Below are 15,987 nucleotides of genomic sequence, written 5' to 3' on the forward strand. Positions count from 1 at the left end.
CACGCTGCGCGCCACAGCTGGATCTTATCGTATGTGCTGACAGTTGCAGAGTCCATCAGTCAGACCAGAATGGACCAGAACCAGGAGCTGAAGCAGGAGCTGAAGCAGGAGCAGAACCAGGTGCAGAACCAGGAGCAGAACCAGGAACTGAAGCAGGAGCAGAACCAGGAGCAGAACCAGGAGCAGAACCAGGAGCTGAACCAGGAGCAGAACCAGGAGCAGAACCAGGAGCTGAACCAGGAGCTGAACCAGGAGCAGAACCAGGAACTGAAGCAGGAGCAGAACCAGGAGCAGAACCAGGAGCAGAACGAGGAGCTGAAGCAGAAGCTGAAGCAGGAGCAGAACCAGGAGCAGAACCAGGAGCAGAAGCAGGAGCTGAAGCAGAAGCTGAAGCAGGAGCAGAACCAGGAGCTGAAGCAGGAGCTGAAGCAGGAGCTGAAGCAGGAGCTGAAGCAGGAGCTGAAGCAGGAGCAGAACCAGGAGCTGAAGCAGGAGCAGAAGCAGGAGCTGAAGCTGAAGCAGAAGCTGAAGCAGGAGCAGAACCAGGAGCTGAAGCAGGAGCTGAAGCAGGAGCTGAACCAGGAGCTGAACCAGGAGCAGAACCAGGATCTGAAGCAGGAGCTGAACCAGGAGCAGAAGCAGGAGCAGGAGCAGAACCAGGAGCAGAACCAGGAGCAGAACCAGGAGCAGAACCCCTCCACCAGGAACAGAGCCGGCTCATCCTCTGGGTCCACCGGGCCACAGGTCAGTGTGGAGGAGGTTTTTATTTTATTTCTTATTTATTTGGTTAGGACTCTGCACATTAATCAACATATCAGCAAAGCATCCATGTAAATATGTTAGCACAGTTGCTAAATTTCATCCGTTGTCTTCAGGCAGGTATCATAAAAACACACAGACAATACACCATGACAAAAAACTAAAGAACAAACAGAAAATCTTTAGAAAGATTCACATCAAAGTTAAGAGTCCGTACACAAAAGGGAAAAGATGGAGAGGTGACCCATGAGAGCAGCTCTGGCTGTTTTCAACCACTGTTTAAAGGCCTACAGAAAGCTGACACTACACCCAATACATAATGATAATACATACACAGAGGAACAATAATGATCATTGGACTCTACACCAAAACATTTCATAAACGCATGAAATTTGCGATTTTGAATTTGCCGCTAGGAAACCTTCCTGGAATTCCAGACTGGGGGCGGGGCTTCCGTGCGACGTCACATGTGCCATGGTTTTTCCTGGCTGCCTCATTGTTGCCAATTTAGCGACTTTGTCGCTAGATTTAGCGACTTTTGGCCATCTCTGGCGACAAAAAAAAATAATCTAGCGACTTAGCGACTTTCGGGCTCAATCTGGCTGAATCTAGCGACAATTCAACTTGTTTTGTGAGTGACAAATCAGTTGCCCCGCGACACCGTACAAGCCGAGACAGAAGCACTGCAGGACGGTGGCAACCCGGCATACCGTCATTTCCTGTCAAAACGGCAGTTTCAAGCTAGCTACAACGAGGGTAAGTTCACTTCCTGTTTTCAAAACAACAGCACGTAATGGCTTTCCCTATGATAAAAGGCAACGGGTATTTTATTTTGTCAAAATAACCGGAAGTGCGTTGCTCACTGCGGTCGGAGCGATCATCAAGAACCCCGACGTGGACATGATCGCTCTGCCAGCTGATTTCCACTCTCCACCTGGCGGAGAGTGTGTCCGCTCTCCGCCAGGTGGATTCCCTCTGAGTGTCCGCACCGCAGGGAGCTGAACACGGCGGGATGCGCTCCGGCTGATTTCACCAGAGAGGAGGCAGGCGGACAGGGAGACACAGACACAAGACCGCAGGTCTCTCTGCTTCCTCTGTCCCCGGTGGTGTGAGCTGCTGGTGCTGAGGGCAACACACGCACTTTGTACATCTACTCGCAATAAAAACTGCACTGAACCCAACGTTTTATATTTCCAAGCGACGTCCCCGCGGCACACATCGAAATTTGCCGTGAAGAAGCTGTCCAGGTCTGGCAAACTGCTGGCTTCGCTACTAGAACTACTGGGGGTTGTTCCAGCAGCTGGCACCTGTCGTTCCAGTTTGCCAAATTCGAGTCAAATGTGGTGATAGTTTATTGGGCCTAATCAGGACTATCCAGGGGCCTAAAATTATTTTAAAATCATAAAAAAATTCCATGGTATATAAGGAATCGATCTGCTATTTCAGTTTTGTGCAAAAAATCACCTTTCTGTAGGCCTTTAAGGGTCTTTTTAAAGGTGGTGGAATTGTCCCAGTTTCTAACATGAGTTGGCAGTGTGTTCCAGCACTGTTCCTCTGATGGACTTCACCATTTGGCCAAACTTAGTCCTGCATCATTGCACATCAGTCTCCTCTAGTGCTCTGGTGTTTACTCTAGAGGATTCTGTCTTTATGGAATCCTGTAATAGTGGAGGGGCTAATCCTTTGGAAACCTGAAAGATGAGACAGACATCCAAAAACAGCTGATAGCTATCAAAGTCCAAGATTTTGCACTCTGATGTATGTGACCATGTTGTATAACAGCAGGAAACTCGAGGAAGTATCACTGCATGCGTAGAAGTTTTTGCTGACTCCATAGTCAGGAAGGGTCTCATATGTTTGAAATTTGATAAGTTAGATTTAATTGTATTTGTGACTTTTTTAACGTGTTGCTTAAAATTAAGATTAGTATCAATGTTATATTTCTGGATCTTGCAAATGCATTTGGTTCAGTGCCACATACCCTCAACAGAGGATATGTAACATCACCCGGAATAAAGTTAACAAACTGATTTTTACCACTGTCAGAGCCAAATGTGACTGAGTGTAACAGACAGAGAGACGGTACAAATCATCAGATGGACAGAGAAACTGTGCCAAGTGTCAAGGTCAAAGATACTCTTGTGCTTGGAGACAGAGCCATATCTAATATAAACATAAACAGAATGGTTACATGCAGCTATCCAAGTGCCACTGTCTCTGACATCACAAGATTACTACCAGAGGTACTGGCAAAACACCAAGGGGTGAAACAGCTGACTGTGCATGTTGGTGCAGTGGACATCAGAGAGAATCAGTCTGAAATCTTAAAAAAAGACTTTGAGAAACTGTTTGAGAGTCTTGAAAAAGTGACGATACCAACATTCATAAGTGGACCTCTCCCAAACATCGACAGGAGGATCAACAAATTCAGCCGGCTGCTTCAGTTGAACACATGGCTGTCTAAAGTCTGTGAGTCCAGAATACCTCATTTCATTGAGAACTTTAATCTTTTCTGGCAAAGAGATGATCTCTTTCAAAGAAAAGGCCCACACCTGAACAGAGGTGGAGTGAGACGACTGACAGATAATCTTCTCCACGCTCTGAGGCATCAGAAGGGGCCAGGACAAGGGCCAGGACCGGGTCCTGTGCTGCCGCCGAGAGAAAAGACGAGCCAGAGAAGAGCTCCTGCCTCGCCACCCAAGGACCCAGCAAAGGATTCAGCCACAGCAGCCACAGCAGCCACAGCAGCACCTCCAGCATCCCAAACACAGGATTCAGCAGCTCCACCATCGCCTTCACCACGGGCCTCACCACAGGCCTGGGACCCACCTGCTGCATCTACACCCTCCAGAAATGTTTCACCATCGTTCTCTTCTCCACCGTCACCCAGGAGATTTCCTGATCACCTTGAAAGCTTGGTGAAATCGGAGATTAAAATGGTTCCTCTCACGCCAAACATGGCAAGATCAAGAATTCTATCCTCAAAGAATCATTGAGCCCCTCTCCCTCCCCAGCCTACTCCATCGACCAAAGCCCCCCCCAGCTTGGCCCCCACCACCGGTGCCCACAGCTGTCATTTCCAACAGCGTCAATGCTGTTGTCTAGGACGCTAAGGGCCTCTGTGTTGGTAAACACCATCTCAACCAGAGATCCAAGGATGGAGTGAAGAGAGGGACAATCAGACTGTCCAATCAGAGAAATCTTATACATATCCCTTGCAAGAACACAGCATCCAGTTCAACTATAACTAATCTCAAACACGCAGTACTCAATGTCAGATCTTTAAGTAACAAATCATTCTTAATTAATAGTTTTATTTCCTCTCACAATCTTGATTTTATGTTTTTAACTGAGACGTGGCTCGACAAAAACACAGCTAATGCAGTCCTGATTGAGTCTAGTCCACCTCACTTCAATTTTGTGTCTGAAACACGAGAAAACCAGAGGGGTGGGGGTGTTTGTGCCATGTTCAGGGACAATATACCCACCCACAAGCTGTCATTTGGGTTTTTTTCATCATTTGAGTATGTGTCATTCAAAATGGAGATAAAACAATCTTCCATACTTTATATCACCATTTATAAACCACCACAGAATTGTTTTATTGATGATTTTACTGAACTACTTTCAATTGTGTGCACTGCTTTTGACTGTTTAGTCATAACAGGGGACTTGAATGTGCATGTGGACGTAGCGCATAACAAGGAAGCTAATGAGCTCACTGCTGTCCTTGAAATGTTTGGTCTAACTCAGCATGTGACTGAGCCCACCCACAACAGAGGGCACACTCTAGATGTGCTCATTTCAAGGAATGTTGTTATTTCAAACGTAAATGTCGTCGATGTTGCTTTATCTGATCATTTCTGTGTTTTCTTCGACCTATCTACTTTACCCAAAACACCAGCTGGGTCTGCAGTTGTTCGGGGAAGACTCATAAATGACAGAACAGGGACACAGTTTATGGAAATGATTAGGTTTGAGAACACCCTGTGTTCTGATGTTGATGATCTGTTGAACTCTTACACATCAAGTCTCTTAAATGTTTTGGATACCATTGCTCCTGTCAAGGTTAGAATGGTTAAAAGTAGGCAAAGGGCACCATGGAGGAAAGAAGAGTCGGTCAGGGCACAAAAAAGGGAGTGCCGGAGAGCCGAACGGAAATGGCGCAAGTCAAAGCTCCAGGTTCATCATGAGACTTACAAAGAAAAGCTATGTGTGTTCAACCAGACTTTGCGTAGAACAAGGGAGAGTTATTTTTCTGAAATTATCAAAAACTGCAGTAACAACTCTCGTGTCCTGTTTGCTACATTAAACAGATGAACAAACCCTCCAGTTTCACTGCCTTTAGAACTCATTTCTACATCTAAGTGTAATGAGTTTGCAACATTCTTTAATGACAAAGTTCAAGGCATTAAAAATGCAATAATTTCCACAACACAAATAACTACTCTGCAGCCAGCTAGACACCAAGAGCTGACACATTTCACACCTGTTACTGACAAAACAGTCGAAGAGACCATCTGCAGTCTGAGTTCATCAACGTGCTGCCTTGATGAGTTGCCCACTAGATTCCTAAAGTCTGTGCTGAGCAGTTTGTTACCACAACTCGCTCATCTAGTCAACATCTCACTCCAGACTGGAACATTTCCAAAGGCCTTAAAAACTGCTGTCATTAAGCCTCTTCTAAAGAAGAGCAATCTTGATGCCACAGTGCTGAACAACTACCGGCCCATATCAAACCTGCCATTCTTAGGCAAAGTCCTAGAAAAAGTTGTGTACCAACAGCTTAGTGACTTTCTCCTGTCTAACAATGCTTTTTATACTTTCCAATCAGGCTTTAGGCCCCACCACAGCACTGAGACAGCTCTGATCAAGGTGACAAATGACATCCGCCTGAACACAGATGCAAGTAAAGTCACAGTCTTAGTTCTGCTGGACCTGAGGTCTGCCTTTGACACAGTTGACCATGCAATCTTATTACAGAGGTTAGAAGACTGGGTGGGAATCTCTGGTCGTGCTTTAAACTGGTTCAAGTCCTCTCTGGAGGACAGGAAATATTTTGTTGAAATTGGTAACTGTGTCTCAGACCAAATGGCTATGACCTGTGGGGTTCCCCATGGGTCAATCCTGGGACCCGTATTGTTCAATCTGTACATGCTTCCATTAGGCCAGCTAATACGCAGCTATAATGTATCCTACCACAACTATGCAGATGACACTCAGATCTACGTGTCACTGACGGCAGGAGAACACGGGCCTGTAGATACACTGTGTCGCTGCATCGAACAGATAAGTGTGTGGATGCAAAACAATTTCCTCCAGCTAAACTCAGACAAAACTGAAATCATTGTCTGTGGCCCACAGAAACAAAGAGAAAGTGTTATCAGTCACCTTGAGACTCTCTCTCTAAAACCTAACTATCAAGTTAGAAATCTCGGGGTAATATTGGACTCAGACCTGAACTTTAACAGCCACATTAAATCTGTAACATCAGCAGCTTTTTACCATCTAAAAAACATTACCAGAATCAAAGGAATAGTGTCTAAACCAGACTTAGAGAGACTGATCCATGTGTTTTTCTCCAGCAGGTTAGACTACTGTAACGGCCTGCTCACTGGGCTCTCTAAACGGGCTGTAAGACAGCTGCAGTACATCCAGGACGCTACTGCTCGAGTCCTGACTAGAACCAGGAAATACGACCATATTAGTCCAGTGCTCAGGTCTCTGCACTGGCTTCCTGTCGCTCAGAGAATAGACTTTAAAACAGCTCTGCTTGTGTACAAGTCTCTTCATGGTCAAGCGCCGAAGTACATCTCTGACATGTTAGAACCATATGAACCAACTCGGGCTCTGAGAACCTCAGGGAGGGGTCTCCTGCTGGGGCCCAGAGTAAGGACTAAACAAGGTGAGGCTGCGTTTCAGTTTTATGCTCCTAAAATCTGGAACAGTCTTCCCGAAGATGTGAGACAGGCCTCAACTCTGACAATGTTTAAATCCAGGCTGAAAACAGTTCTGTTTAGCTGTGCATATGACACCTGAAAGTATTTTATCTGCACTCTTCACTTTTTAATTAATTAATGATTATTTTAATGGGTTTTTAATTTCTTTATTTTGTTTTTAATTTCTTTTTAATGATTTTATTGCCTTCTTGTGGTTTTATGTAGCTGTGAAGCACTTTGAATTGCCCTGTGTATGAATTGTGCTCTATAAATAAAATTGGCTTGCCTTGCCTTATTTGGAAAGCATTTGAGTATTTTAGAGTGCCTGTAATAGTTGTTAACTTAGTAAGAGCATATTTTCAGGATATTAGACTTTGCTTAAGTACAGCAGGTTTCACAACAGGTTGGCAGAGGCTAGAAATAGGCATTATGGCAGGGTGTACGATTTCTCCATTAGCATTTACAATGGCCATGGAGATAATTATTAGAGCTTCCAAGTGGGTTGTAGGAGGAGAGAGACGTGAGGATGGCATGCACCTTACACCAATTAGAGCATTGGTTCTTAACCTGGGGTGCGCAAGGGGTGCGCAGAATTTTGTCTGCGGTGAGGTCGTGACGTCACGTTACCAAAGTTGTATTTGTTAAGTTAGATTCAATAATTACAGAATCCTAACAACACATCCAAATGGTGTCAGTAAAATTAAAACATTTAAAAATATATTGAAAACAAGTTATGTCCCCATCATGTAATTTCATTAAAGTGCCTGTGTTTCGATGAAGAGCCAGAGACACCAGGAGACCAGGCACAGCCATAGAATTGGGGAAAGTCGAGAATATTTCCAGAGGAAGAAACAGGTGGCACTCTCAAAACGTCCCAGGACATCAGAAAAAGTTTCGAAAGAGCAGGTAGTGATTTATTCAGAGTCACTGAGGCGTCATTTGACTGTTCGCTGCTAATCGCAAAGACTAAAAAGCTGCACAATATCGGAGAGCAGCTAATCAAACCGTCATGTCTGAAAATTGTGCAGAGGTTATTTGGGGCTCACGCTGTTGATAAAGTGAAAACTCTCCCCCTCTCGGACAGCACAGTCAAAGACAGGGTTGACAAAATGGCTGTGGATTGTCAAAACCAGCTGCATGATAAGTTGAGAGATGTTGATTTTGCGATACAGCTGGATGAGACCACAACAGTGGCAGGCGAGTCCGTCCTCATAGTATATGTGCAATATGTTGATGGCGAGGACTTGAAGCAAGACATTCTTATGTCTAAAAATCTTGAGACAACAACAACTGGCAAGGATATATTTATGGCTGTGGACTCATACCTCACATCCAAACAATCTGCCCTATGAAAAGCTGGTGGCATGCTGCTCTGGCGGGGCCGCGGCTATGATGGGTAAAAACAAGGGATTTAACAGCCGCCTGAAAGAAAAAGCGCCACATTGCTTAATTTTTCATTGCATGCTACATCGCCAAGCACTGGCTAGTAAAAAACTGTCCGAAGATCTCAGAGACACCCTGTCAACTGTTGTTAGCGTTGTTAACTTTATCAAAGCTCGTCCTGGCAACAAGCAACTCTTCACTCAGCTGTGCGAGGATGAAGAGCATCAAACACTGCTGCTACATACAGAGGTGCGGTGGCTATCGCGTGGAAAGGTGCTTGTGCGTTTTATGGAGCTGCAAGAAAAAATAAAGGAATTCCTGAAAGATCACAATCGCCGACTGTGTGAACAGTTGACTGAGGAGTTTTGGATCAAAACGGCATACCTGGCGGACATGTTCTGGCTTTACAACGAGACGAACAAGCGGATGCAAGGGCCTGAATCAAACATTGTGCATTGCAAAGACGCCCTGGATGCTTATGTGCACAAACTGAATTACAGAGTGGAAAAAATGTCAAATGGAGAATTACAGCACTTCCCACTGTTGCAGAAGCAGTCTGCTGGGACTGTGCGTGCGTCTTTACGCACCGAGTTCACCAGGCACATGACCATGCTCCGAGAGGAGATTAATAGCCGCTTCGCAGATGTCAGTGAATACTCAACAAAGGAATCGTGGGTGCTGGACCCTTACAATTCAAGCCTCGGAGATGTGGAATACCTCGGCTGTGAGGATGAGCTTTGTGACCTTCAAGCTGATTCTGTGTCCCAAAAATATCTACGTGAGATGGGGTACAAAAAGTTTTGGATTGTCGAAGGACAGTCTGTTGCTCCCAGATTAGCTAAACATGCACTAAGAAGGGTTATTCTCCCATTTAGCACCACATACTTGTCTGAGACAGCATTCAGTGCCCTTGTGACAATAAAAACAAAAGCCAGAAACAGACTTGATGTCCACCAGGACTTTAGATTGGCTGTCACAAGTATTACACCTGACATCACATCCCTGTCCAGAGATATGCAAGCACAAAGTGGTCATTAGGTTATGACTGAAAGACATTTAGAAATAATCAGTTTCAGCAGACCTTGTTTAAGTTTCAAGCCCAAGTTGGTCATCAGTTTATGACTGAAGAAAGTGTTAAAAAGATAATAATACTATTTTTTATGGTCAATAATTATCAATGTTAATTCTTTTTTTCAATTTTATCAGCATTCTATTTGTTGATAGACCTTTTATTTTAATTATATTAGCATTATATCATCAGACTTTTGTTAACTGTCTGAAGGAGACCTTGGTTTTCTGCATTTAATGTTTAGCCTTAATGAAAAGGGGACACTGTTACATTAAAGTTAAAGTTAAAGTTGCTTTATTATCAATTCCTTCACATGCCGAAACATACAAGGGAATCGAGAGGACGTTTCAAGAAAATACATATTACACGTGTGTATGTGTTATACACTTTATTAAAGGAAGGTTTTTTTTTTGCCAATAAGTGTTTGTCATTATTGTTTTAATTATTTTAGGGTGTTGGCCTATGGGGGTAGGATTTTCATTGGGCGGGGTGCTGGGGGGTGCACGGCTTGTCTTATGCACAGCTAAGGGGTGCATTAGGGAAAAAAGGTTAAGAACCACTGAATTAGAGCATACTTGGATGATATGATGTTAGTGACTACAACAGTGCCATGTATGAAGAGAATACTTGAGACTTAATGAAAATCTAAAGTGGGCTGGTATGAAAATCAAACCTACTAAGTCTAGAAGTATCTCAATAAGTAGAGGGAAATTAAGTGATAGAAAGTTTGTAATAGATGAAGAAAACATTCCAATAATTAGGGAAAAGGCAGTAAAGAGTTTAGGCAGGTGGTACCAGGCAGACATGAATGATGGAGAGCAGGCAGTGCAGTTTGGGAAAGATGTTGCTGAGGGACTGGATAGAATAAATAAATCAGAACTTCCAGGAAAGTTGAAGCTGTGGTGTCTGCAGTTTGGATTGTTTCCTAGGTTGATGTGGCCACTGTCTGTGTATGAGATTCCATTATCTGTTGCAGAAAAAATGGAAAGATTAGTTAGTTTTTACATTAGGAAGTGGCTAGGTGTTCCTAGATGCTTACGTACTGTGGCACTGTATGGGAAAGGCATACTCCAGCTCCCAGTATCTAGTCTAGTAGAGGAGTTTAAATGTACTAAAGTTAGGACAGAGCTCCTGTTAGCTGGGAATAAAGATGTGGTAGTTACTAAGGTGGTTCCAAACCCAACCAAGGGGAGGAAGTGGAAACCAAGAATGGCAGCTCAGGAAGCAGAAGCAACTCTTAGACATACAGAGATTGTGGGTAATGTGCAAATAGGCCGGGGAGGCTTGGGGCTTGGCCCAGGCAAACCAGTGTGGAGTAGAGCAGGTCCCAAGGAGAAGAGAAAGCTAGTTGTTGAGCAGATTCATAGACAGGAGGAAATGTTAAGGGGTGCAAAGGCAGTGGCTCAGGCTAAGCAGGGATGGTGGTTGAATTCGGAAGGTGTAGAGAAGAAAAAGTTTAGTTGGAAAGAGCTGTGGAGTATGGAGGAAAGGAGTATTAGGTTTTTGATAGGGGCAACATATGATGTATTGCCAACTCCCCGGAACCTAAAACTCTGGGTAAATGGAGACCCGTTATGTTCGTTATGTTCAGGTACTGCAACTCTAAGGCATATTTTGTCAGGTTGTAAGATTAGTCTGTCACAAGGCCGGGATACATGGCGACATGACCAAGTATTAAGAAGCTTAGCTGCAGGTATTGAAGATAAACGAGGGCAGGTAAACTTAGGAGGGTCTAAGGTGAAGAGAGTTGCAATTCAGTTTGTTCAAGAGGGGGAGAAAGTTAATAAGACGATAAGGAGGCACGGCAGCTTGGAGGATGCTTGTGATTGGGAGATGCAGATAGATTTAGGAAATAAACTTGTTGTTCCCCAGGAGATAGCCTCTACAAATCTAATGCCTGATATAGTTTTGTGGTCTAGGAGTAGAATGAGAGTCTATTTCATAGAGCTGACTGTTCCTTGGGAGGAATTAGTAGCAGAAGCATATGAAAGGAAAAAGCTTAGATATGTAGAGTTGTGGGCAGAAGCAGAGCAGCGAGGATGGAAGATTAGAATCTGTCTAGTGGAAGTAGGATGTAGAGGATTTGTTGCAAAGTCTGTTGTCTCATTGTTGAGGGAGCTGGGTGTAAGTGGACAAAGTGTGAGGAAAATGGTGAAAGAAGTGTAAGATAAGGCAGTAAAATCCAGCCAGTGGATTTGGATTAGAAGTTGCAATAGCAGCTGGGGGCCCAGCAGGGGCAGCACTTAGAGTAAACAGACTTTTTAAAAAGCAAAGAAGAAGTTCAAGATATTTAAGTGGAGGGTTTGGCACTAGGGCTGCAACTAACGACTATTTTAATAGTCGACTAGTCACCGACTATTGAAACGATTAGTCGACTAATCGGATAATTATAAATTTTTTCTTAAATTTAGCATGAAGTTGCTTTAATTATGTGGCAAATGATAATAAATACAAGAAAGATGGGTACTTCAATGAAAAATGCATCTTTTATTCAACTTTGCTGCTGATTCATACAAAAAGTAAATAAAAATGTCCAATCTAAAACCAATTAGGCACAGTGCTCGGTCAGTATAGACATAAATCCATAAATAAATAAACCTCTGTCCAGTTTTTTAAGGACGGGCAAATGTGTTTTATAAAAAATAAATAATTAGTTACAATCAAGTAAACATTTTTTCCTGTAAACCAAGGACAGGCACATTAGCAGCAGTAAAACAGTAAATAAAACAAATATTAAGTGCATTTTGTCAACAGTCCATGGTGGCTCTCTTCTTCGGACTGCATGCATTTAATTTAAAATATGTGTGTCAGGCACAGTCAGGCATAATGTTAAAGCTCTCTTTTAAAGCGAAAAAACGCGTATAAAATGTACATCAAAAACAAAACGTATTGGCTTGAATGTTACTTGAAACTTACCGAGACGAGTCAGACTCCGTTTCGTTTAACTGCCCGACGTGCTTTCTCTTTAAATGTTTGTGCGTCACCGAGGTGCTGCCGTGATGATTGAGGTAGATTATGGTTGTTGTGGTGTGAGGGGCAGTGTTGGCTGGCATTAGGGGGGTGACTCTGGGACGCCAGTGGTCATTGTCTAGCCTCCTGGAGGTGTCGTGGGCCCAACTAGACGAAACACTGATGAAAGGAGGTTCCCACCTGATGACCCCAATGACATGTTGGTCAGCACTGCTCACTGATCTGTATTATAGGGAGTATAGGGAATTATTCACTGAGTCTGATTCAATATAAACACAAGAAACTTGTGCTTAAGAAAAATAAAAAATAAAAGGACCAACGATTACCCCGAGGTACTTAAAGTGTTGAACCACATCAAGTGTCTCTGCATCCACCATGACTGATGGTTGCTGTCCCTCTGTTGGCTGCCGGGAGTAAAACATACAGACTGTTTATTTTTTTATTCAAATGTAAACAACAGTTTTGGAGCCAATGGGGCTCCTGAGAGAATGGCAGCAGCTTCTTGAATTGAATTGGCATAACAGTATAATACAATGTCGTCAGCATATGGTTGCATCTTTATATTTCTACAGAGATTTGGTAAGTTATGGACATTTGGGCTGAATAAAACAGGACCCAATATTGAGCCCTGTGGTTACTCCAGCAGAAGAAGTGAGGTATGAAGATGGCGAATCACCAATTTGAACCGCCTGTTTCCTGTGCGACAGGTATGATTTCATCCAGCAGAGGGCACTATTTGAAAAGTTGAAATGAGTTGATTTAGCAATAAGCACATTGTAGCATCCCCGGTTTAATGATGGTCTTACTCTCTCATACTGATGGTTTTTATTTTGATGCTCTTAACATTTTTAACCTTTTCCACCGTAAGAGCTGCAAGGGACAAGAAACATAAAAACATCACCTTTTTACAAATGACTTGAGTTATAAACTAAACCATTTGAACCATAGTTTAATGAAACTAAATAATGAATTTTTAATAAATAACTGAAATAATTATTAACCATTCCAATTAACATTAGAAATCAGAATTACATAGCAGGCAAAATAAATGCTCTATCGTCTGATCAAAGCGCTAACACTTAGCATCGCGCTAGCTAACGTGCGTCATGCTAATTTTAAAATCCCAACAAAAGGTCAGCAAATATTAAACACAAACCTTGTGCCTCTGTCAACCGGGTGCTGAATATATACAAAATGCCGAAACCCACACTGAGAATGGCATATAATCCAAAAGTTTTCCTTTACTTATATTTCTCTGATTTCCCTTTTCCGTTTTTCCTTTTCCGTTCTTGTGACATCCCTTCAAAATAAAATCCCGGTCATATCACAAACGTAAAATAAAGATGAACATCGAAATACAATGGATAAACCACACAAAACAAGATTATCTACACTCCCACCAAATTATGAGTGCCCCCCTTTTTTTGCATATGAAATGTAAAGCACGAATAATTTCTAAACTTAGTATGACCTTCAATCTTTCACTCATACATCTATAAAAATGTCCATGAACAAGACTTCATACTGTAAAGGATATGATTCTGCTGTGACACGAGTGGTTAAACAGTTTCTAAGAGCAGAATGAGCTTCTGAACTGGACGTTCAACAATGGACGGCTTGCCAGAACACTGTCCCTGCTTCCATGTCTTCTGGTCTCCAAGACGAATCTTTACCTTTCTCACGAGTCCATCTTTACCTGTCATTGTTTCCACAACTTTGGCCAATTTCCACTCATTCCGAGGTAGATCTGTTTTCTCCAAGACAATATCGCCGACCTTAAGATTTCTTTTTGGAGCATGCCAGCGTTGTCTGGTGGCAATGTTAAAGAGGTACTCTCTTTTCCAGCGGCTCCAGAATTGCTCTGCAAGATATTGAACATGGCGCCACCTTTTGCGAGCATACATATCTTCTCTTATGAATCTGCCTGGAGGTGGTGCGGCTGTGACAGTTTTAATGGTGAGCAGATGATTAGGCGTTAAGGGCTCTGGACTATTTGGATCACTCAGATAGTTAACTGTCAATGGACGACTGTTCACAATAGCCATAGCTTCATAAAAGAATGTTCGTAGAGAAGCATCGTCTAGCCTGCTTGATGAGAGTGAGAGAGTGCAACGAAGAACATTTCTCACTGTCCTGATCTGTCGTTCCCAAACACCTCCTACATGGCTAGCATGGGGAGTGTTCATGAGAAAATCACATTGTTTCTCTGCTAAAAACGTGGTCAGACGATCAGCATCCACTTGTTTGAGAGCTTCCTTTAGTTCATTCTTTGCTCCCATGAAATTAGTTCCTTGATCAGATCTTATCTGACGCACTGCCCTTCTTATGGCAATAAAACAACGCAGTCCGTTAATGAAGGAATCAGTTGACATGTCATCCAACATTTCGATGTGGATGGCTCGACAGCTAAGGCATGTGATAAGGAGACCATATCTTTTTTGCACTTTGCGTCCTTGTTTGGTGAGAAATGGACCGAAACAATCCATTCCACAGTAGGTGAATGGTGGTGATGGCTCCACACGCTCTGATGGTAGATCTGCCATCCGCTGTTCCTCTGTGAACCTTCTGAGTTTTCTGCATCGAACACACTGATGAAGGTAAGTTGCCACAGCTCTGTTCATTCCTTGAACCCAATATCCCTGTGTTCTGAGCTCATTAATAGTCATACCTTTGCCTTGATGTTGCACCTTTTCATGACAATGAGCTATTATTTTTCTGGAAATGTGATGATCCTTTGGGATTATCACTGGATGCTTGACTGTGGTAGGGAGAGATGCATTTTTCAGTCTTCCTCCCACCCTGAGGAGTCCATCCTTATCAAGAAAGGCATCCATCTTGTAAAGTTTGCTCTGAGGAGAAAGTTGAGTCTTCTTACTCAGCAACCTTATCTCTTCTGAGTACACTTGTCTCTGTAAGTCTTTTATAATGACACACTGTGCATCCTCTCGTTCTTGTACTCGGCTAAGATCTGTTGACTTATCTCCTCTAGCACAACGGATGAGACGAGCGACAGCTTGAGTGACCTTTGACCATGAAGAAAACTTTGAAAGTCGATCTATAAGCCTCATTTTCTCTACTGTTTGTGTGTTTAGTGTCTGGATCCTTTTGACTTCAGGATCTCCGATCTGCATTTCTGTGATGACATCTACAGCTGGTTGTAGCTCCTTCTTCCATAGAAACTGAGGTCCTGTGAGCCAGTTGGATGTGAGAATCTCATTTGCAGTTGAACCTCTTGACGCAAGGTCTGCAGGGTTCTCATTAGTAGAGACGTATCTCCACTGCTGAGGAGTTGTACTCAGATGTATTTTCTGTATCCGGTTTGACACGAATGTGTGGAAACGACGTGCCTCATTATTGACATATCCCAGAACCACTTTGGAGTCAGTCCAGAAATATTCATCAATGTCTGTCAATCCAAGTTCCTCTTTCAAGGTGTTGCTTGCTGCAACTGACACAACGGCAGCTGTCAACTCTAGCCTGGGAATAGTTGTCACCTTAATTGGAGTTACTCTGGATTTTCCCATGATCAGAGTACAATGAACATCTCCAGCCTCATTTACATGTCTCAAGTATGAGCACTGGCCATAACCTTGTGTGCTTGCATCTGAGAAGTGATGTAGCTCCCTTTTTACCACTCTTCCAAAGTCAGCAGGCACACAGCAGCGTGGTATGATAATTTTTCCCAAGTTTGGAAGATCATTCTTCCAACGTTCCCATTCTGGTTGAAGTTCACTGGGAAGGGGTTCGTCCCAGCTTGTGCCATGTCTGCACATTTCCTGCAGCACTCTTTTTCCCTTGAGCAGAAAAGGAGATACAAACCCCAGCGGGTCGTAGAGGGAGGCAACTGTAGACAGTATGCCACGCCG

At 43.3% G+C, this 15,987-nt stretch overlaps 1 protein-coding gene across 1 annotated transcript in view; it reads left to right on the forward strand.

Moving 5' to 3' along the window:
• Positions 1-639: 639 nt before the first annotated feature.
• Positions 640-15,987, forward strand: part of LOC142391223 (uncharacterized) — a gene marked incomplete at its 5' end in the record, with an annotated part of 30,154 nt that continues 14,806 nt past the window's right edge. The window contains one exon of the mRNA XM_075477000.1: positions 640-744. Within this exon, the coding sequence (XP_075333115.1) occupies positions 640-744 (105 nt within the window). The remainder of the gene's footprint in view (positions 745-15,987) is intronic.

Source organism: Odontesthes bonariensis, chromosome 11 (assembly GCF_027942865.1).
Source record: "Odontesthes bonariensis isolate fOdoBon6 chromosome 11, fOdoBon6.hap1, whole genome shotgun sequence".
Taxonomy (NCBI): Eukaryota; Metazoa; Chordata; class Actinopteri; order Atheriniformes; family Atherinopsidae; genus Odontesthes; species Odontesthes bonariensis.